General features: G+C 33.9%; 1 protein-coding gene across 1 annotated transcript in view; it reads left to right on the top strand.

Moving 5' to 3' along the window:
- LOC123545069 (uncharacterized) overlaps positions 1-25,013 on the top strand; it is a 43,575-nt gene that overhangs the window by 3,794 nt on the left and 14,768 nt on the right. Inside the window, exons 2-22 of the mRNA XM_045331342.2 lie at positions 227-295; positions 496-547; positions 1,441-1,508; positions 1,941-2,021; positions 2,949-3,022; positions 3,229-3,366; positions 3,646-3,781; positions 4,157-4,245; positions 5,035-5,147; positions 5,418-5,488; positions 5,641-5,727; positions 6,131-6,342; positions 6,672-6,781; positions 7,630-7,745; positions 8,044-8,102; positions 16,037-16,379; positions 18,673-18,741; positions 19,111-19,162; positions 19,574-19,641; positions 20,636-20,716; positions 23,148-23,221. Coding sequence (XP_045187277.2) covers positions 227-295; positions 496-547; positions 1,441-1,508; positions 1,941-2,021; positions 2,949-3,022; positions 3,229-3,366; positions 3,646-3,781; positions 4,157-4,245; positions 5,035-5,147; positions 5,418-5,488; positions 5,641-5,727; positions 6,131-6,342; positions 6,672-6,781; positions 7,630-7,745; positions 8,044-8,102; positions 16,037-16,379; positions 18,673-18,741; positions 19,111-19,162; positions 19,574-19,641; positions 20,636-20,716; positions 23,148-23,221 — 2,162 coding nt within the window. The remainder of the gene's footprint in view (positions 1-226; positions 296-495; positions 548-1,440; positions 1,509-1,940; positions 2,022-2,948; positions 3,023-3,228; positions 3,367-3,645; positions 3,782-4,156; positions 4,246-5,034; positions 5,148-5,417; positions 5,489-5,640; positions 5,728-6,130; positions 6,343-6,671; positions 6,782-7,629; positions 7,746-8,043; positions 8,103-16,036; positions 16,380-18,672; positions 18,742-19,110; positions 19,163-19,573; positions 19,642-20,635; positions 20,717-23,147; positions 23,222-25,013) is intronic.

Genomic DNA, 25,013 nt, shown 5'->3' with positions numbered 1-25,013 from the left:
TCTGCGTTACGAGTTTAAATGCAATTGATTGTTAAAGACGTTAGATTGTTTTGACAGTGGCGCCATATAATAATTCTTCCCAATTGTTTCGATATGTTAAAACATGGGTCTACTAAATATCATTTCTTAAGTACTGGACAGAATGCACACGATTACTTCCTTTTACGCTTTATTATCAAAATATTAACAGAGTTGGAAACATATTAACACGATTGTTTTATTTCAGTATTTGGGACGCCGATTTAAATCAAGATCTGTACAGTTACTTGGAACAATTATGGGTATGCTTCAAACGGTACGTTTTACTGATTAATAAAACAAAAGCATATTTTTCTATTGACATTGTTTAATGTTTGTTCGACTTAATATATTTGAGATTCGACATTGAAATTTGTTTAAATCTCGTTATTTTCTGTTTTAGCCATTTTACAAAGCTTTTCTTGAGGTAGTTTTTCAGAGTATCCAATATATGACATCGTAGGTTTTCGTTTTCAGTTGTTGTACATGGCTATTGTACTACTGGCTCCAGCTCTTGCTCTAGAAGCAGGTTGTATACATATTTTGTTGTTGTTTTTCCTTTAGATTTCTGAGAACAGTATAATTATTCATATCACACTGATGTAAATGTCTATCAAAGATTAACCCTTGTCTATTATCTTTTTTCTGACCCGTACTGGGAGAGAAAACTCAACACCTTGTTATTGTTAAATGGTCATGGGATGGCCTTGTTTATTTGTAAAACATGTCAAGGATAATAATTTAAGAGCAATAATTGTAATATTAATGAATAAACGTTGTACAGGAAATCATTTTATAAGAAAACAGTCAGTAAAAACAGATGTATAAAATTAACGAATAGTAACGAAATGTGAAGGGTCCGTTCGAAATGGCCAAAAAGATAGATATTTGTTAAATTCTATCTGCCCTATTATTTATGAGAATTTAAGATTAGTTTTTATGGGCATGCCCTCAAAAATACATCATGAAAGAAACGAAACTACAAAACAACGTGTAACAATCAGTGAGTTTTATAACCTAAGATATATATTTTAAACATACCGACATATGCTTTGTGACACAGGTCGTTTACATACAAACAAATGGAAGAACTATTATTCTTAAAGTTTGAAAACAACAAATATCACTTTTATAGTTGAGTGAAATATCAAATAGTCGTTCATAAGAATAGACAGACTCGTTTATCTAAATTGTACGTTTACGAGGTTTAAAGTACATTCGTTTTGCTGGAAAATATAGTTTACCTTTCGATTTTCCAGTGCGTTTTACATATTAAAACATCGAGAAACATGAGATTTAGCGAGAGCGGGGCTTTGAGGGCAGTGACGTTTTGGTAAGAATGTTTCTTAATGTCGTATTTTACTACACATGAACAAAAACAATATATTTTTGGTATTCTTTTGTAATCGTATATGTTTTCAGTGGCGAGTATACCATTATGGCTGTCAGTCATTGTAGTTGGTGCTCTCGGAACAATTTACACATCCATAGTAAGCTGTTTTGATTCTCTATCATTCAAAGATGTAAAATACTCTATACTTGAAGTTGTTACACTATAACTTGATAACACAAATAATGTAAGTAAGAAACACGGATCTACCTCTAAACTGTATTCACATAGTCAGTCCTTTATTTCCTTATGATTCCTGCTTCCGTGTTTTCTCTCTAGGAATAAAATTTTATATTATGTACTTTTATTCCATACAAGATTGAAGACTTCATAAATATATTAAGTATTTTTGTGTGCATAGTTAATAGTTTGCTTGTAAATTTTCAATGAACAAGTGTTTCCACAATCGACTGTTAAATCCTCGATATTTAGTGTTTTACCACCGTCAGTCCAGGCAATCTCGGACCTATTCTGAACAGTTATGAATATAATTTAACATGGTTTTAAATGTATTATTTTGATATTCATATAGGGTGGCATACGGACAGTGATATGGACAGATGTGTTCCAGTTCGTTATCTTGTTTGGAGGATTAATTGTAATACTGATTATGGTAAAACAATACGTGACGGTATACATAAACAAAAGAAATCATATTTTTTGCAAAATATTGTACCTTGGTCATCAAAAAGACACACCTACAATTTTTTGTTAGGTATTTCGAAATTTTAACGTACTCGTTTTTTTTTTGTTTTTTTTAAATGTACATGTATATACAGACATAATCTTTTAAACAACAACCCAAAAGTCTGTAAAATATATAGAAAAGTTTGATCTAAACACTACTGAACCCTGTTTTGTTCATATCATACCATCATTTATCCCTAGTTATCAACGTGTGATAGTAAAATAGTAGGATGTTAGGATTCTAATTTCAATATTAGCCGTTTTCTAAATGTCTTCTGTAGTATTCAAAAGCGATGATGGAATAGTGAGGCAGTAGGAAAGTAGGATAATAGGATAGAAGGATCCTGGATGTTAGGATGTTGCGATGACACGATCTGCTATCGCTAACCGATTTTCCTACCATCGCTGTACTACCATTCTATAATCCAAACACCGTCATCTTTTTATCCTACCATCCAACAATCCAACTCTCTTTAATAAATCACATAGTTTAATACAATGAAACCATTCAAGAAGTGTTTTATAACTTTACGTCAGACAAATCTTTCATTCCTTTCTCATGGTTTTAACCCAAGCCCAGCACAATTTAGTGTCAAATTATAAACCGGTTAGTAGCACAAACTTCGGATCGGCAAAAGGGCTTAGCTGCACGTTATAGTATTACGAATATAATATCAAATAAATGATATATGATATATACTTGTGATATTCATTCATTATAGTTTAATGTTGCAGCATGTTTTAACGCATATCCTTCCTACATTAAAGCATTTTTGTTATATCTTTGTAAGCTTGAAAAACACAATATTGTACGTTACTATTAGGTATAGCTAAAGTTCATTTTGAATTTCAGGGTACTATAAATGTTGGTGGTTTTGCAAAAATATTTGAAGTTGCTCAAGCTGGATCAAGAGTAAATTTTAGCACGTATGTATTAGTAACGATATTTTTGCTATATTGTGCCTGACTTTAAAGATTACCAGAGTCGCTTTCTTTCAACTCGTAGCCTAGTCGTGACCTAAGGGAATATCTACTGTGTATACACTTTTCGGACACAATTTCGCAATGTATGAAAAGAGTGAAGATTTTATTTCCACGTTTTTGTGCACATAAGCTTTTGATTTGTATTGCAGGACAAGTCTAGACCCGCGCGTACGTCATACTGTATGGGGTCTTCTTATTGCTGGATGTTTTAATTGGCTCCCTAACTGCTGCACTCAGTCGGCTGTTCAAAGAATAGCTTCAATGCGTTCTGTTAGAGATGCTAAAATGTAAGCTTTTTAAGTTTCATTGATGTATAGCTACAGTAGGTCATTTGTTATAATTAAAATACACTGAAGATACTACATAGACCTTAAAGCAAATATTATTTAGGACTACGGCCATTCATTTTGCAATTGTATTTGTTTATACACGTGATTTTTCGCAGTCCTTTAAATCTAGATTTTACTAACAGCACTTTAATGCCTTTGACATCAATTACAGTAGCATCTAAAATAGACGAAATGTAATTCATTTGATTATTGATATAACAATTTATATTCGTAAAGATCGACGTTTATGAACGTTCCTATGATACTTGTTTATGGTATTATCTTGACATTCTTCGGGCTGTTACTGTATGCGCACTACGCTTTACAACAGTGTGATCCCTGGTCAGCTGGCTATATCAGCAACGCAAATCAGGTGTGTTTTCTTTCCTTTACAATATTCTAGTCTTATGTCAACTTCAAACCTAGCATTGTTTTTACAGTATACATGTACTACCCCACCCCCACCACCCCCGTCTTCTACGCGTTTGATATGTGATCATATTGGAAATAGAAGTATTTGAATAATCAAAATAAATCTGTAACTATTGTGGTTGAAGGAAATGTTTCTTTTTTAACTTTAATATTTAGCTGTACATGATACACTTTTATTAAGTACAGGGGAAGGACATTGCTCTCAATACAGACGATATAATCATCAGATTGCGATAATTTAGATTAAAGTTAAATTAAAATCCCTGTTAAAATAGGATAATACGCAATGGAGCTGCAATTGTATTTTTACTTTCAGTTGGTACCATACTTTGTTATGAATGTTTTCCGTGATATACCAGGTCTATCTGGACTATTCATTGCCGCATTGTTCAGTGGAGCGCTCAGGTTCGTATTATTTCAAAATTCCATCATATTTATTTTTCTTTAGAACACTTAATATAAACTGTACAAAACTTAAGTTTAAAATTAACTGATATATGTTTTCATAAATGATAGAACGAAAGTGACATCACATTAATTGACTATTAATTGACTTTTAAAGTAATATACGACTCATTGAAACGATAAATTTAAGCAAAATTCAAGGCTCGTCAGTGTATAAATGTTCAGTCTATACATTCAAAGAAAGTAGACACAATTTTAGATTCATCAACATCCATGGGTCGGTCGGCCTCTGTTTCACGGTTGATACATTTCTTTGTTACCTCCCTTTTAAGGAAAATTTGTCCTGACATTTCTGTTGGCCATTTTTCACAACAAAGAGACTTGATCAGTTGCTTTAGTAACGACAGACCTTATGTTTGATCCACCTGATATGCAACAGGGTATTTTTGTGAATGGCAGTGGTTATTAACATACATTATTCTAAAGAACTGAAGGACGTCGAAACTGATTGAAATCGATAATGGAAACTATCACATCAAATCTTTTCATGCGATAAATTCAAAACTAATAAAGACATTTTGAAATTTAAAAAAAGTTCCTATGATTAAACTTTGAGCCTTTAGAATGATATATATCATAAAAGGTATATTTGATGAGAAATTATTCCGACCACATTAAATACATAGACATTTATTTAAGTAAGGTCTAAACGTATCTGAGTAAGTTTAAATATAAATATCAATTTTTTTTTCATGTCTTGACAACACAAAATTCCCGTGTCAATTTCAGCTCTCTATCTTCTGGTATAAACGCCATGTCTGCAAACACTATACAAGACATCCTGGTAAATGTCTTAGCAAATACATCAGAAGTTGTAAAAACACTCATCGCAAAGCTAGTCGGTAAGATTCTGCCTCTCAAATTATTTCCAACCTTGCAAATAACGTTCTTTATAAGTTCTCAGACCACATAAACCGCCGTGACATTTACATTGTTTTCACGAATTTTGTTACGTTACACTAATTAAGGTGCTGTTTGATGTTAGTTTGGTTAGTTGATAAACAAATTTCACGTAAGTGACAAATAAACATACCAGTCACTTTCAATAAAATTTATATTATATATAGAAAAATCTTCCAAATGAATTAACGTTTTCAATATTTACTTTACAGTTCTCCTATATGGGGTTCTGGCTGTTGGACTTGCCTACTTGGCTCGGACATTATCTGGTCCAGTTACTCAGGTAACGCATCAATATAACTTGTTTGGTCATCAAGCACACGCTTCATGAGAAAACCATTTTTATTACAATCTCTGATACATATAACAGTAACGGCCAAGTTATACCTGCCTAAAACGGAGCTTATATATATTATGTACCTTTGTATTTGCTAGATATCCTGGACCGCAATGGGTGCTACTGGAGGACCAATGGTTGGAATTATGTTTCTAGGTGCAACCTTTCCGCAAGCTAACTGGATTGTAAGCCTCAATTCTTTCAGCATTAACGTGAACTGAATAAATAATGCATATATCAGAATTTATGAAATCCCATATAAGAGTTAATTTTATGACCCAATTGAATCAATAGGACTGCATCTGTCGTACAGTTCTGTATAAGAAAGTTAATTGTTCATTATAGGGACTTGAGTACACATAAATGTAAATAAATCGCAATACATATACATAACAAGATGCTCGGTCCACATATCCTGTAAAATCACCTTACAACTTTATTGCATATAACCTGTGAACAGGGAAAGTGGTATAACTAAATTCAAAGTCATATGCATATATTACCACCGAGAGATTTACAAATGTCAAATACGCCCGTATGAATGTCCACATATAGATCTAATACATTTAATAAGTAATGTATTTTCAGGGCGCATTTACTGGTGGTATTTGTGGTATTGCTTTTGCTATGTGGTTAGCATTATGTAAAATGTTGTATGGAAATAAAGCAACAATATCACAGAGAATACCAACGAGCGGGTGTGTTTCCAACAGTACATGGGAATTAAATAGCACTGTTTCTTTTGTTGCGGAGTACAATACTGTAATGCCCCCTACAACAGAAATATACAATGGAACTAGGTAGGTTTTACATAAATACCTTTTAAATATAAATTATTAATTTATAAATCTTTACACTGTAATGCTTTATATATGAACTAATGAGAATTATGAGATAAATTCTTTTATAAGTATAATACTACCTGTAGTCCGACCAAACAGGAAGAATGTGGTGGAGTTTTTGCATACAGATATAATGCCTGCTTTTGTTGTAAGGCAATGTCAAAGAAGATTTTCTCGCCCAAATTCTTTGTATATCTTTGTGTGTTGCTACATCCCCGGCCATTTAATACAAGAAAGTACGTTTCTTTAGCAGTAGCTGAGATAACACTACTTTTTTATTTTCACAGTGAACCGCAAGATGACCATTTAGCCTTTTATGATGTTTCCTATCTATACATTGGTATATTTGGCTTTTTTGTGGCATTTGTCGTCGGAATTGTAATTAGTTTGATAACTGGTACGTATTACTTTATGTAATAGTTTCTACATATTACTTTTTGTGATAACTGGTACATGTTACTTTAAGTTTATCAATTTCATGAAAATAATGTTTTTGATTTCATCTGCGACACAGTTTAACTTATCATAAGACTTTAGTTCAATTTGCATACTCGGAACAGACAATATTGCGTGTTTTTTTTTTCATAAAACCACATTTTCATTGTACTGGGCATGTATAAGTGAATGTACTGAATCGCATGTAACTTGTGCGATTGTTTATTTTTAGAAATTATATCAACGATTGTAGGAAGTATCAGTCGGTATATTCAATTTCTCACATCATTTATATAAATCTTGGAAGCAGGTCAATATGTTCATAATCAGAATAACTCGTATGTAAAATTATTTTCTTGAAATTATGTTCTTGTTTACAAAGTTTTTAAGCGATATACGGTAATGTGGCCAATGCTACGTTTGTCATAACGAGAACTGAAAATGGTTCTTAAAAAACATTGAATATACGGTTGATATGTGCGCCCCAGTTATTGATACTAAAAACATGTTGACCGTTTCCAGGAACAATAGAACGCTAATTGATTAAACGAAGGTCCCGGTCACCAACACTACCACAGGCTTCTGCAAACATTGATAAACAAAAATATATATTATCCCGATGATATATCTTTGCCTTGGACAAGTTTTCTATCATATCTGGTCAACATTCACGTTAGTTAGCACTGTTATAGGTCTAAGTCCGCGAGGAGTGTTTTACATTTCATTACCCAGGATAAACAGGCAGAGTCGCTTGCTTACCAAGAATTTTCTGATAAATTCATAATAACTTTAAAATCGTTCTCCGTTCAGGTATGGATCGCGGTGAGCCAACTGAATCGGAATATATCTTTCCTTGTTTGAGACCATTTTGGAAAGGTGGATACACAGCGGTGAGGGTACCGAAGACTTTCACAGCAACGAAATCGGTACAAACACGAATCCAATAACGCACATGTTTGTTTAGTGAAAAACTTGCTTATACTGACCCATTCGTCAGATATTTTGTCAGTTGCTATTTAATTCTCTACGAGATTCATTGATAAGTAATATGCTTAAGCTTGTTATGTAATATTTTTGTTAGTTCCTTTAAACCGAAATCAGCAGATGTGTACATTATAAAAGCACACAATAACAAAGATTCAGGTACATAAGCTCTTCACGCTTTTAGTATAAAGTGGAGTCTGGATTGTCGTATAAATGTTGTATAATATTTTTTTTTCGCAGAAACAAGCCAAGGAGATGGGGAGATTCAGTGTACCAACGTACATAGCACCTATCAAATCGTTAGATCTTAGCTGGTACAATAAACACTCGGACGATGAACTTTGATGCTATCTGTGGTCACCATTACTTCTTAACTGAAGACGTTTTGTTCTAAATAGATATAAATCGTCCAGATAAGGCCTAACCAAATCAAAAAGTTGTTCATCGGATTTGCCGCTCGTATATTTTCAGAAACACAAAATTTTTTTTTTTTGCTTGCTCTCGCCCCATTGAAAAAAATCAGTCCAAAATTTTTTGGTGCGCTACTTTTTACGGACGTAAAAGTGTATGAATGCTTATAATTCCAGTCCCAGATTGTTCTCAAATGGATTTTAATCAAAATAAATATACATACTACGCACACATCGTCTATAAAAGATCATTACACCTATATTTAGTTGATTAAAGTTATTTCCCCTTTATGCAGTTACGCCATTTTCTTCAAATGTTTACCAAATTACATGCTGCAAAAATCGATTTATTTCTTTGAAAACTGGATGGAGAAAAATATACTAATTCATTACATAACATCAATCTATATTATTTTGGTAAGGGTAAATACTTATTGATGCATGTCACTTGTCTGTTTTCTGTTTTTCCTGTCCAAATCATCAGCATTTGCATACGAAAGTTGGTGGGGTAAGGAATTTACATTGTGAGTTTTCAGACCAGTTTCGATTTTCAATTTTTCCAATCATTAGTAGACTAATGTTAATACACGTTAATCTCCATTTCAGACCTTAATTGATACATTGTTTCAACAAATTCAATATGTTATGAAAGTTTAAAATTAGAAAAAGAGCTGTAAATAAGACATCATACTCGACTTTCCTGAATCAGAGCTTTGCCAGTAAAAAGGGTATAATAGTCAGAAGCTTTGAAAGTAACAGAGCTATTGGTCATTATATAAAACTTGAATAAAAATATTCTATGTTAAAAAGGGACACAACTCTGTCTAGATTCAGACTTAAGAGTATTGTTTCTCCTGGTGTAGACTTTGACAGTAAATAACTATTCTAAGTTTCAAATCAAAAGCTTTAATAGGTCTGGTAACACTTACAGAGATATTTGATGTATTAAACAAATGTTAAAATTTTCATAGCAGTAGATATTCAAGTCACATATATGATAAAATGGTTTAAGGTTATGCATTGTTGTTTATTACATATTTTCTAAAAGCATTTACAAAAGCATACATTATTTGATTACAGTGCACTGTATGCCAATGTTCTTACCTTTTTTTCACGAGTTGGCTTTGTTGTGCGTCTACAGGTCAGATTTTCTCAATCCCTGGGGACTTACTTCTTAATTTAAAAGGGCTGTACATTCTATTTTAAGGTTTTTATTAGTCAGCCGAGAGCCAAATGAAGACAAATATATGTCTTCGCTCTTCGCTCGCTCCCGATTTTCTCAAAAAACAAAAAAAAATATTTAAATTATTTTTTCGCTCGCCGCCTCAATTTTTTCAGAAAAAAATCCGATGAACAACTTTTCAGTTTGGTGTGGTCTAACAAACAACTTTCATAATATCATATAACATCTATTTATTTATGGTCTATCTCTTTTCTTGGATGGTTTTACCAGTATCTGCCATGTAGATCTAAAACGATTTTTATGAATTTGTGTTTAGTTGATTTGTTTGATTTTTTCTCTACATATGAGCCGTGCCATGAGAAAACCAACATAGTGGGTTTGCGACCAGCATGGATCCAGACCAGCCTGCACATCCGTGCAGTCTGGTCAGGATCCATGCTGTTCGCTAACAATTTCTCTAATTTCAATAGGCTTTAAAAGCGAACAGCATGGATCCTAACCAGACTGCGCGGATGCGCAGGCTGGTCTGGATCCATGCTGGTCGCAAACCCACTAAGTTGGTGTTCTCATGGCACGGCTCATATGACGATTCTGCTATCAAAATTTTCACATAATGTTAAATCCACTATTAAAAATCACAAAAAACGATCTATCAGCTAGTTGTGTGCATTTTTATCAGAACATGACGCACAGACAGAAATTTTGTCCACAGGATAGCTTATACACTCGATAAACTATTGAGCAACTCTGCGCTGATGTCTGCAAAGTCTGCAACGAATTCCACTATGTTTCTTTTAATATAACACTTTAAAGAAAACATAAGATATAATATTGAACATGGAGGTCTCTTAGATGTAAAGACTGTCAACGTTGGCCGCTTTGTAAGTCATATTTATATTATTTCTATCTTCCTCAAGGCCAATCTGACTTAAGTACTTGATCTTCTAAACGGAGATCTGAGAACGACCCAGTAACATTCGTCTTCTGTATATTTTGGATTTCCAGTATTGCTATTTTTATTTTATCCAATCAGATGACTTGTTCAAATGTCAAAGAGTAAGAAAAATATGCAGTCATTCCAGGGCTCGAACCCGGGACACCTTGCTTACAAAGCAAGTGACCTACCGACTGAGCTAACCGGCTATCTGATACATCATGACATAAGAATTGTAAATATCAAAAGTCAAGGCTACAGGTAGATTTGCAAGATGTTGTAAGTTAAGCTCTGATTGGCTAGCGAAAGGGCCGTCAGAACAAGGCAATGAATAGGTCGTTCTCAGATCCTATGCGTAGCGTAATAGGAGATGTACTTTAGTCAGATTGCCTCAAGGCTAGCCTCATGAAAGAAAATCTGACACATTATGAGATCATCGTTGCCGGCATATTTGATATCAGAAACTTTTTCCTTTCATACAATCGGTTAATTCTACTGTTCTATATAAACAATCTACATAAATGACATATTAAGATGTACGTTCTCGCTTAATACTTTTGAGTTTAACATTATATCTGTTACTTAACTCTACTGGTGTGAGTAGCCAATTTCTCAATATTCAAAAGTTCAATATTCAAAAGACTTCATTAAGGACTCAGAAGAAAGCCGTCTGAAAATAAGTAAATGCTAGAAAATAAAGTTTATTTGCCATTCGGTTGTAGAACATCAAATCATTATATAATCTTATTAATCACGCTATTTCATATGGCCTTAAATTTTTGGCCCTCGATTGAAGGCTAAATACTAATGCGACTGTCTGAAGACAAATAGCTAGGCCAATATGAAAAAACTTGATTAATGACGATATCATTATTCAGATCATTTTAGCATAATTAATTAAACCTTAATTTAAGAAAGCATAATCATTTTAGCCAGTAAAAAGGGTTTCTGTGTAAATAATATGACAATGTTTAGGCGATATTGTGACGCCTGTATAAAATCAGCAACAAGGCGAACTTTTCTACTGATTTTGCGGGTCGATAATTAGATTTTTTAGCTGTGATTAAAACTGTTTTGAATGTACAGATATGTTTTGGTCAGGATAATAAAACTAACCAAGCACATTATTATACACTCCATGCCTCGTTTGATTCTCATCTGGAATTGTTTGCAGTTGTCTACTTCGTGTATAATTTCAATTATGCATCATTTTCCAGGCATATGGATCGCTATTTATAATTGCACAAATCATCCAGACTATTAAAATGTCTGTTTAAGTGCCATCCCTTTAACTAATCTGAATTTCACTTCTTCTAGTATTTTTCATGAAGAATGTCAAACGTTAAGACAGGAACTTGTTTACAAACTGCACTATCGAAGCAGCCTGAAGTATGGTTATCGTCCACAAAGGTGTACGCCGATATCGTACGTCATGTAAGAGTCGCATTAGATTAAACAAAGTGCTTGAATTCCATATTAGCTATGTTTTCTTGTATGGCCCTGACTGTAAATGATACAGCTGAATGGCCATTGGCTATTTTGACAATGTCCTTAAAAATAACTGAACGTATTTTCTTGAAAACTAGCGTATATTTAGAACGATATGTTGTTTATAACATTTCAAAATTTCAACAAAATCAGTCAAACGATGAGATCATTTTACGACAACAACCAGTTTATAAAAAGTCAAATTAGACACTAGGGGTTTGAAAAAAAAAACGATAAACGATATGAGGGAAGAAAATGACAGTAGAAACAAAATAATATTGTTGTAATGCCCTTTTGAAAAACAAAACATCATGTCTTATATGTACCATTGTTTTATTACAACAATCAAAATCTACGCCCCTGTGTCCAAAAAGAAATTGTTAGTTGTATTTTTGTAAGTAAAATGAATAGAATTATATCTTTTGTATTTCATATTAACGCAATTTTGACACGTAATTGTATTGCTTACATGTTGGTCTAAATGTTTGTTTAATTTCTAAAATCAATCTGACTAAAGTATTTAATCTTCTAAACGAAGATCTGAGAATGACCCATTCACATTCGTCTTCTGTATATTTTGAATTTTCCAGTATTGCTATTTTTATTTTCGCAAATCTATTTTTATTTGAACCAATCAGACGACTTGTTCGAATGTCAAGGAGTAAGAAAAATGTGCAGTCAATCCAGGGCTCGAACCCGGGATCCCTCGTTTATAGAGCAAGTGGCCTACCGACTGAGCTAACGGGCTATCTGACACATTACACATAAGAATTGTAAATATCAAAAATCAAGGCTAACTATAGATTTGCAAAATGTTGTAAGTTAAGCTCTGATTGGCTAGCGAAAGGGTCGCCAGAACGAGGCTATCAATAGCTCGTTCTCAGATCCTAAGCATAGCGTAATAGGAGATGTACTTTAGTCAGATTGTTTCTAAAATGTACTGTACATTTTTATATTAACAATGATTTTTACAATTTATTTTATCGTTATTTCGGCGCTATGATTTTTTTAGATAAACGGAAATTACATCACATTAAAATGCGTAACATTAAATGGTGTTTTTTAAGATACTGATATTATTTTATTCATACTTCACTAACTATACTAAATACCGTAAAGGATTATCAAGACGTATAGATCTTTGGTAAAATGCATTTTGCATGTTTCAGTTACACTGTAGTACAACCACATTGATACAATATGATAAGCCATAGTAATCTTCGGTCGCAGTTTACTACATTTGTGCCTGACTATTCCAAGGATTCTACTGTTGCACAATCAATTCAATCGTTTGAATATACCTACAGCGTTTGGCTAAATTTGGACAAAAATAGCCAAATTTTAGCAATGAAAATCTGTATGCCTGGTTTAAATAAGTTTAGGCGTTGTTCATATCTTACAAGACAAAGGACGCATTATTGTACAATATTAGGCGCTACAAGAGGAAAGCAAGTACCTAAGTGATCACTACCTGCATCCAGCATTAATTCGTAGTGAATATCTCGAAAGTGTTCTTAGTTCTATACTTGCCTTCAAATTTACCTTATCTGTTTTAGATCAAGCTTTAGGTTGATGTGATATAACTTTTCATAGAATTACGAATTTATTTTGTTCATACTTCAGTACTTCGGTACATCAGCTACAACGTGCGGTTGAATACCGTACAAAATCCCGAAACCATATTAATATTAAGTCACTGTTGACCATATTTCTACCTTATTATTGCAAAGGAGATGTCTCTGTGCCAACAACTGTACTGTCTAACTTCGGGTGTGATATTACACAATCCGTTAAGCCATTAGCAACTGGCTATATATGCGCAATATTGGTAACAGTCAATCATATAAAAATGCTACGGGCGTCGTTCAAATGGATCAAGACAGTCACATATGCTACATGAAAGTGCTACAAGATGTGGGGTGGGATAAGTGTACAAGTGCTTACCATTGTGACTAAATCCGAGCTCCTAAATATCATACAAGTTAAGACACTATACATCCTGCTAAGAGCGTTCAGTCAAGCATTCGTTTCTTTTAAAGTATCCATAACCAAACATATTTGACTGACCTTGGCGTCTTATCACTCGTTTTATAATTACAAAATAGCAAAAAATACTTTTATATAGGTTTTTATTTCGGTCTAACGTTGCACTGACACATTTATAGGTAATATGGCGACCTTACATCTTTAATTGTGGAGGAAGACCCCTGATGCCCCTATGTGCATTTTTTTATCACGGGCGATCACCTGAGTAGAACCACCGATATTCCGTAAGCCAGCTGGATGGCTTACTCACATGAAGATTTCAACGCCCTGAGTAAGGCTCGAACCCACATTTGTGAGGGGCAAGTGATTCGAAGTCTGCGACCTTAACACACGGACACGGAGGCCCCTTTTATTTAACAACAAAGAAACATCAAAAATAAATCCAGTATCTAGCACTTTTAAGCCTATATTGAATATCCAAATAGCTATCAATTGAAAAAAAATGAAACTTGAAATACTGTTTAAATCAAAACATCTGAAAAGGAAGTGATAACAGATAAAGTAAATAACAATAAAATATATAACTTAGATATTTGTATTTCTTTGTATGGGTTATACTAGCACCTTAATAAATAATTGATAGAATTATGTCAGGAGAAATAAATATCATAATAGATAAAATGCGATTGAAAACAATGATAAGATTAATATACATATTTGTTAGCAATCGAATAATGACTCGGAATGCAGTTACCATACAGACTATTTGTTCAGATGAAGACAATAGAATTACATTTGTGGTAACAGGGCGTGTAATATCAAGCGAGCGTTTGCACTACACTAATATTGTAGATTGTTATGCTTGTCAAATGCAATTACATAGAATTGAAATAAACCCACGATTGAAAGCGAGAATGTATCATTAATGACATTAAATGGTGACCGTATGTATTTTAAATAATCATATTCACATCACGTTACATTCTGTGTTAACCTTTTTACTCTTAATTCTTTTCATATAATTAATTTCATCTATGCGTTAAAATGTCAAATATTTATACACACGAACAATTAATTATTTCAATGTGAAAAGTAATTGTATACACTTTCTGATACATAAATTAACGTAAGGCGCGTCAGTGTAATCTAAAACTACGGCTTATGAAATCGTTTAATTTGGACTGATAACGTGAAATCTTTAAAGAATTTGAACAAAGTTATATTAAACATAAAGAAGAAAAAGAATAACACCGAAGATTAATACCTGTTACTGCGTTTGTAACAACTACTTTACTTATAATTTCAATCACAGTGTCACTCATTTGCATTTCTTTACACAAGATAGTTTTCTCCAAGATTTATTTTATTATAACACCGCCGTCGGGCTCTAAGACATTGTTGCCGGGTACAGAATTGTGCAAATTATTTCAACGCATACTAATAATTTCAGTTAATTACGATGATAAATTATTTATAAGTATGATTTGAAATAGCTTGCAAAATGAATTGTATAAAGTCTACAAAGAAATATACTTATTTCGAGTATAACAACAGTAAAACTTGAATGCCACAATAATCACATCAATTTTCTATAACTTCGTATGTTTAATTCCATAATTTGAAAAATTATAACTTAGCAGATGGATGATAAGATGATAAGATTGAATGCGTCTGTTTTTCATCTCCTTTCTTTCCAAAAATACATGAATTGTTAACGATATTTGTATTTAATTTCACAGTGTGCATTTATTTCATACATTTCAATACTCCATAATATAGTGCCGTATAACATTCACAACAACAATCTTTACTTGCCATGTGTCAGTCGCGTATTTCGACGTGAAGCAGTTGTGTATTCTATTCAATTTTACTTTATAAAGTCGGTGTTAAAGGGCGTTCACTACTACATTTTTAATGATTCTGAGTCAGCTATTATCCAATGCTTCAAAATGATATTTTCATTTGTCTTTAATTTTTGTGGAATTCCGTGAAATTCATTTCATCAAAACATTATCATGGATAATCATGCAATTGTCAGATGTAGCTCGAATTTAAAAGAACAAAGGTGTTGTAATAACACGGGCCTCTGTCTGTTGGTGATATTTACAAATAACATGTAGCTAAGATGATAAAGTATCCACCTTGAATCCTTTAATCGTAAGACAGATAATACATACGTTGTTAAACATTCATTGCTTAAACCACTCCGATATTTCTCATTATTTGATAAACAAAAATAATGGAACGGTTGGAATTTCACATTGCAGATTATGTGGTAATGGTGATTTTTCTTGCTATATCCTCCGCGATTGGAATTTACTATGGCTTTTACAAGAAACAGAGGACAACGGAGGAATATATTCTTGGTAATCGGCAGATTCATCTTGTTCCGATTGCTTTGTCGTTGGCAGTAACTTTTCAGTCTGCAGTATCCATAATTGGAATTCCAAGCGAAATTTATCTATATAACATTATGACGTTATATGCGAGCCTTGGAGTTGCTGTTGCATATCTAATACAGGCATTCGTCATCGTGCCTTTGGTACATCCACTGAGGCTGACCAGCGCATACGAGGTAAGATGTATCGTTTACAAGACTGTTCTTAAGGTTATTAATCAAATTAAAAAATACATTGACACATTTCAGTTGAAGTTTGCAATTATTATATGTTACTCTGGTTGAATAGCCCATGGAATAAGTTCAAGGGATTTTACGCATTTCCGTATGCAACATATTATCTGTTGTATCATGACTGAAGTGGTAAAGGCTATCATAGCTAATTAGACGTTTTCCTTAAAAAACAAAGACAAATATCAAACAGGGAATGCCACGCACCAAAAACGCAGCCTCCCCAAAACGAAACCTACAGCACGCAGAAAGTCTCAAACTCGAGCGAAAATATTCATTTCAAAAAGACACAACTGATGTTCTGTTTTGGGACACACGACATTTATGTGTATGAGAAGCAGTAAAATCATTACTTACAGCAGTTTTTGATTTCTTCAAAACTGTTTACTATATTACTGATCCATTAATTTTATCCACTGTATCCCTGCAAAAAAATCACATAATTGGATATCTTTTTGACTGAAATTTTACATCTACATTCATCATATACACTGACGAGAAAAAGAAACACCTCATTCAAACTCACTCACCTTATTGTACAGTGTGATTCAAATTAGAAAAGAACAATTCAGATGATTTAGAAGAACTGATTTCATGGTCGCATTACGCTTCAAATTTTGAATTTCAATAACTGGTAAGAGGAATTTCACTGACAAAATTAGTAACGCATGTGGCCACCTCTACTAGCAACCACAGTAGCAAGACGTCTCCCCATGGACCTGCGCCAGTTACGTTGGCACACAACGAGTTGGGACTTAAACATATGGTTGATGGCTGCCCAGACCATAACTCCGCCCCACCGTAAGAATTGTGCTGCAGAACTCAATTGTTAGCGTAGCCTTCACGACGTCGTCTGTAGACAAGGATACGTCCGTCGGCGTTCCACAAGTTGAAACTGGACCCATCACTGAACACTACGTTTTGCCAACGCTGACCGCGATGGTTGCGGACCCAAATTAGACATTGGTGACGGTGACTTGTAAGAACTAGACCACGGTAGTGCCTGCGGCAGATAATTTCCCGTTCTCTTAGCCGATTCCTTACTGCCAAATTTTAGGCCGTCAACGTTTACCTATCACTAAACGTTACGTGGATTCATCCGTCACAAATATGTCAAGAAAATGGCGTTGACGCAAGTAATTGTACTGCTGTACTGACGTTCCAAACGGTGTACCCGAACGAGGCCTAACGACGAGTTCCCGTGTCTGACACGTCGGAAGTCGAGACGCAGTATTGTCGAACGAGAGATGTTTAAACGTCAAGCGACTTGTTCTCGCGTTTGCTCACATTCGAACATGGCCACAACTTGGGCCCTTTCATCGTAATTCAGCCTCGGCATTATCAAAAACTGATTAATGGTCAAAAAATCTCTGAAAATCTGGTCGTACATGTATGTCGACTAACACATTCACCTGAATAAAATTCGCTCAATAAAACCACATGGTTTGACAAACACGGGCTACATGAGGAAATCATGAGCAGGGTACATAAATTTAACAATAGGTTGAATAAAGTCGTACGAGTTTCGGTTAGTTGTGTTTGTCTACATTTCTGACATTGCACAACAAATCTAAACTATGTAATGAAAATAACGCTATCTTTAGATGAGGCGTTTCTTTATCTCGTCAGTGTTTTTTATGTAAACAAAATCATTTATTTTCGAATTACATTATCGTCATAATATCAAGAATGGCTCTTGTATGCGAAATTTGACGATTAAAAAAAACAGGAAAAAATGGCGTTGTTAGAAAAATTCTTTCGAACAAAAGGACACCAACTTAAACTATAGCTAAGACTATTTTTTTCGATGAAAACCGAAAACTGAATCGACGCAAATAAATGACTTTTCACTGGATTTAACGATATTTTGAATAAAAACCAGGGAATGTGTATTGTTGGAAGGCGTATTACAAATGAACTACAGCAGGTCTTTAGGGTAATTCTTTTTAGATGTTAAAAAGATCGATATCCTTTTATATTTACTTTGATTTTCTGGTTCTCATTAAAAGCAAACCACTTAATGTTTGTAGCGAACTTCTGTACAAGTTGTAAATGTTAGAACTGAATGCTATATTTGTGCATTTAAACTGAACTTCTTGTATATTGTCCAAGAATCGCTAGTGCGATTCATGTATCGCTAGTGCGATTCATGTATTTGAAAGAAGTCGCAATGCGGTATATACCCGTATATTATTACTGTGATGTACTATTAATTATAGTATACTTTTAAATATTGCAGTATCTACAGCGACGTTTCCAGTCTAGAGCTGTGCAGCTGCTCGGCATGACAATGGGCATGCTGCAAACGGTATTCTTCCTTTCTTTTTGCTAACGTATAGAGCATGATCTGTCTCAAAAAAAAAAAGACAAAAGGTATAGACTTTTGATTATTAACATTTGTGAAGGTATTACTTGTGAATTCCTATACATGTTTACGTTTATAGCAATGGAACGGTTACAAAAAGTATTTAGCCTTTTAAATTGATAAGCCTTCTGAGTAATAAAGATGAGATTCAGACAAATGAAGTTCAAACTATAATGGGCATATACAATATGTATCAATACTTCTATAAAAATGTTAAAAAAACAACAGCATATACCATGCTATGATTGTTTGCTTTATATGTAATTACCTTATATAACATTTCACTGTAAATCATCAAGTGTCTTGTTTCAGCTGCTGTATATCAGTATTGTCTTATATTCCCCAGCTCTTGCGCTTGAAGCAGGTAATAATTTTTGAAAACCTATATCAGATTCATTTGCATAAATATCATGGGACCGTGCAATGTTTTAATGGTACTTTCTGGCTTGAAGAGTCGATGCTAGTGCAAGTCCATTCCAAGTTATATCTTAATACTACAAAAAGAGATTTATTATATTATCGTACTCATAATTTAACTTTTATTTAAAAAAAAAAAAACACATTTATCATTGAAACCTGGTTGGTCGGACACTTTCTGCTTGCTAAGCTGTTGCTATCTGCAAAATAAGAAAATAAAATAAGTTCAAAATAAAGATAAATACTGACGACTGAATTACCTTTTCTGATGAATAAAATTTGTAACCGGGTTGAAATGTGAAAACAGGCAAATCTGAATTGTGACCTTTACTTATGCCTAAGTTCATTTCTATTTCAGTTGCTGGAATTCCAATATGGTTGTCAATTGTATTGATAGGAGTATTAGGAACTGTTTACACTGCCATTGTAAGTTGATCCTTTTCTTCGTGGATACAATGATACAGGTATATAGTCTTACTGTTTTCGTCGAACGCCGTCTAAGAACGAATTCGTGACCTGGACTAACCCATGCCACGTGACTTAAGTTTGCAAATAACGTATTACAGATAATTTATCAAAATGAAATGACTTAAGCAGTTCTCTGCCTGATTGGACGAGAGTGTCTATTTTTTCACCCTGCTGATTGTGCAGCGCTGAGTGAAATGTCAGACAAAGCGTTTATCTTTAATGACGCTGTTTATAGTTTTAAAGCTACGTTTCGCTCAGTATATTTAGCAAGAATATTGATATATCTAAAAATGATGAATTAGTTTAAATAAATATAATAAAAACCTGTTCAAATACCAACAGATATCAATTTACAGAGAGAGAGCTGAATACGGTCTGCGTATCACATGAATAAGGGTGTGATTAGCTAATCGATTAAAGTCTTCTGGGTAGAGAAGTGTCTTCCAGACCACTGTTGTAATTATTCGTCGTAGAGAAAAAAAAAACGAAACAAAATTGCACCACTACGATACCTTTAGTTTGTGAAAAATCAAAAGAGAACCATTTAAATTGTTAAAATGTCGTGTTTAGCTTTGCTATTTGCAAAATGTTAGATAGATGATAGAATAACACAAATGATATGAAAATGTCTTGTTACATTTCGCCGACCATCTTTTTTAAAGATATTTCTTGTTCATATGTATACCTAGACTCGCGGCAGGGTCTTGTTATAGAAAACATTGTAACCGAGTTCTTCTGTTGAAAAAGCTTCTAACTTACAGAAAATGAATGATATCTGCACCAGCAATATAAAATTGAATACATAACTATTAAAAGTGACATCTCCGGTAAAATTGTATCTAAAGGAAACATGATTTTAATTATGTAAGTAATAACGTACTTATATCCTTTGAAACAGTACAAAGCGTATATATATATATCTATACATAAACGAACATATATATTTTACCAGGGAGGAATGAGAACTGTGGTATGGACAGATACATTCCAGTTTGTTATTCTTTATGGTGGTCTGATAGTGATACTTGTACTGGTAAGTATTAATTTAATATCGAATGTGTATTACGTTTTGATTGAAATGACCAGGTAATCTGTGAATTTTCAACGTTTTGTGTATAAAAATCTCTATTATTTTTTCATTCTGTCAAAGTAGAAAAACATAGAACAGGTTTATTAGAACGATGGAATAATTTTGTAATTAAATGTTCCGAGACCTTTAAAATTAAAACGTTAGGGTAAGTTTGTTGGAAAACTAGAGCTCAGCAAACACAGCCAGAGCCACATCCGCAAAGTAGGTCCACCATAAGCAAATATAAACTGCAGTGGAAAAGTAAAATGGACGGGTTGCTTCAAATGTCCATCCACAAATACATTTTATATGAAAGATACCAAAATGATATAGGGTAAGAAAAAGGTTTATATGTGTTTGTTTGGGATAAAAAATACAAGGACGAATACTTGATAGGAATTCAAACAAACAGCTTTTTAGCCCTAAACCTGTGATGGTTGGATCAGGTATTCGTATTGAAGATTTAAATGAATATGCTCATTTTTATCAATAAACTACTTCCGCAGATCTACCGTCATAAGCTGTGGTATAAAAATAATTGTTTTATATAAATATCGTAGTTCGGAATTAATTATAAATTAAACTAACAGTATTGAAAATATGCGACAAAGTATTCAGAGTTTTGATCTTCATGTGGATGACATTTATAAATTAAGGTTCTTGGACATTTTCAAATACTCTGAAACGTTTACTTAAAGAGGTTATATCTGTTGTGAACCAAACTGCGGGTTTGTTCATGAGCTGTTCTATTGCTGATTTGACATCACGCGTTCGTCTATGATTGTTTCTAAGGGTACATAAAGAGGACTCCATAATGCACCGGGACTTTTCCTCTTTTTTGATATTTTTCTTTTGATCTGTTTTTTAGCTTCTCTTGAACGTCTGTTGCTAAGTACATGTGTATAAGGTTCTATGGATTTCATTGTATGAGATTCCCTTGGCGAGGTTTGATTTTATTAACACTAGCCTGTCTGAGCGTTGTGATTTGTGCATAAATGCTCGAATGTTGGTTTGACCACTGACCGTTTCAAGGCGGTGTCTTCGGTCGTTCTTGTCTGTCTGATGTACTTTGTGTATGTTCACGTATATATTTAACACATTATATTCAAATATACTCTGCTGTTATGTTACATTTTGCAAAGGCTTTGTTCTGTGCATGCTCCCTGATGCACTGTGTTTACGGAAAATCTACCTTAACCGTTTTAGGTTCTTAAGGATTGCATTTATATATATGCAAATGTATATACAAGAGCATTTTTGGTTTTACATTACATGCCTTCTGTTGCCTTTGCGTATGTAAGGGTTTCACCTGGCGGGGATAACTTGTATTTACACTGTCCTGTGACTTTGGTAGGGTTCAGAGAGAGGTTAGGTGCACCATTAACCGGTTTAAGCTCCCCAGTGGTGGGTTTGCCACTGACCGTTCCAAGGCAGTGCCCACTGTGTTCCTTTTATTGTTTGTTTTGTCCTTGCGTGTGTACTGTGTGTGTACCCTGTGTGTGTGTGTGTGTGTGTGTTGGTCGTGTGCGCGTGCTGGGTTTGCGTTTGGGGAGGCTGCGTTTTTAGAACGTGGCTTTTCCTGTTGGATATTCATCCGTGTTGTTTATTTTTTTACTTCTGTATTATTTTGGATATTCCTTGCTTTTTCATAATTCGATCTTTCAGCAGTTGCCAGTGAATATAAAACATTTTGACGGGACTTAAGAACTAAGTTAATCAACATATTTCGAATAACATGATTTCAACTAATTTTATGCGGAATATTTCTTGCATATCAGACTGGGCTTTCTGGTGATTTCACCGGTGCTGGAAAACTCCATCTTACACCCGGTGTAAGATGACTCTCGTGCTGTAAATGACGTATAACGAACTATATATGTGCAGAAGATTAGTGTAGTAATAATAATATTTTACGTAAAACGGGATAAAAATAAAATACCTTGATAGTTTCTCTTTGTTCCTTATAGCATATTGCTCGATTCAAAAAACGTCATTTTGCGGAAATAACATAACGTTTCAATGCAGATGATCAAACAAAACCGAAACTATTACGTTGTTTTCGACTTTGTAACGATTCAATCACTGGCCGTAGGTGCAGATGGGAATATCTGGCTCTCGGGTAACTGTTAACGCGGTAACTCGACAGGAGCCTCGTTACCGCTTAAACAGTTACCCTGGAGCCAGATATTTCCATCTGCACCTACAACTAGTGAAATAATCTTATAGTGTAGCTCTATTACATGGAGTATAGACATTAAAAAGAGTAAACAAATTAGTGTAGAGAACGATCTGTCTTTATCCTTTTTTATGTCCATGTACATTCAAGATTAACTCGAAATTAGCCATCTTCGTTACTTTGTTACTAACTTTATTAAAGTTATTTACTCTGTTTTAGGGTGTAAAGGAAATAGGAAGTTTATCGAAAGTGTTTGAGTGGTCATCGAAAGGCGACCGGATGAAATTTGATGAGTATATATCTGTATTATTTCATTATATGTGATCTCATGTATATGTTTGTCCCAAATATACTCGTTTCAACTTCTCTTTTTCACTCTTTGTTTTCAATTTACGTTGTTAGATCTCGCGTTCTACCTATGTTTATGCATTATACGGCTACTGGATTAAACAGCATAACAGATTCTAATTTGCATAAACTTTGTACATCTGTGTATTAGTTTACGTAAAACTAGACAAAAATCAAATCTCGTTATAATTCCGCCTTGGCTTTTAAAGTTTTTTTACGAAAATGGTATTGTTTTATTATAAGAAACTTAACTCATTGGCATTGTTAGAGTAGGAATAGCTATGTTACAATGACAAGAAATAGTTGCAGTTATGTGACTTTGAAACGTCATGAAATAATTTTTCTCGTAAAATGTACGACTTACATTAAAAGTAAAGTAAATTAATAAGGAATCTGTCCTTGCAATATTCGTTTCAGCTCGTGGCGAAAACATAATACGCCTTGTAAAGGCATTTAGAATTTCACGTAATCTTTGTAATGGTATGCCAAGAAAAGACTCACTCAAGTTCCAATCAATGTAATAACTTAATGTGTGTGCCAGTCCTGTACGTTTGAGATCGAGTGTGTAGGGTCACTGAGTTAATTTCTAACTACACTAGTCACATGCTCTAACTACACACCTTATAACTTACAATTAAACGCAATATCTTTAGTGATTTTTAGCTTGCTGCTATTACTCATAACTCATACCTATTTCATTTCAGTTCACCTGTTTTGATTTTCGCACCAGATTTTCCCAATGAATATTTGTATATCCTATCTTTCGTATCAGTATCTCAATTGTGTATTGTGTAAGAAACAATTTGAAAAACAAATGAGATTAGTGCACAAGGAAATCAGTTATTTCGTCCATTTTGCATCACTAACTTGGACACCAAGGGCGAACTTTCTACGTCAGTGATGTAGATAAACATTAGAATATGATATCATAAAGTATATCTGGATTTAGATTGTTAATTTCCTGATTCATTCAATGTCTATATGTATGTACTTAGAACGTTTGACAAGTGTACATTTCCGTCGCCGATGGAATCGCATTCGATAAGCAGATGATTTGGCAGATTCCCGTCAATGTCTGATTTCATGTCGCCTACGGTCTTCATATATCAATAAAACCTGCTAGATCACTGAATGTATCATTTGACTTAATATTGTAGTTTTCGTCTGGTCTAGAGTCTATGGTGATATTGTCATTGTTTAATAGAGTTCGTCTTAAGCAAGTATTTGTGGAGGTCGTAAAAAATCATCAGGTACTTTCAATAAGAGCTGTTATATTTCGATCTCTTAATACCGTTTAGCTCGACATTTATGTTGTGTTAGTGTACTGTTTAACTGTTGAGCTTGAACATTTCGTTTGGGATAATTTCATTTCTCCCGCTTAAACATCTTTAAGTATTGTTTAATCACCCCTTGGAAATGGTATCTGCTTTCTTATTTTATCTTTTGGCAGTTTCTAAGACATGCAGATTCCATAAAATAGAAAAAGTGGAAACTCCACAGGTCGCTCAACACGACAAAAACGAAAATGTTGCAGGCTCGGTTTGATTGAGCCTGTTCATGGACGGTAGTGGAAATGCATGCTACCGTCCACGCCCTCTAGCCCCGGGTTGAGCAGAACTCAACATTTACACATACTACACGTACAAAAATCAATTTAGAAACATCAGCAGATGTATTCATACGGCGGTGCACATGGAACCTTCAATGATACACTAGAGTGTAATTCCATGAAAAGCG

This window comes from Mercenaria mercenaria, chromosome 1 (genome assembly GCF_021730395.1).
Source record: "Mercenaria mercenaria strain notata chromosome 1, MADL_Memer_1, whole genome shotgun sequence".
In the NCBI taxonomy this organism is placed as follows: Eukaryota; Metazoa; Mollusca; class Bivalvia; order Venerida; family Veneridae; genus Mercenaria; species Mercenaria mercenaria.
This window is presented reverse-complemented; position numbering and strand designations above follow the sequence as displayed.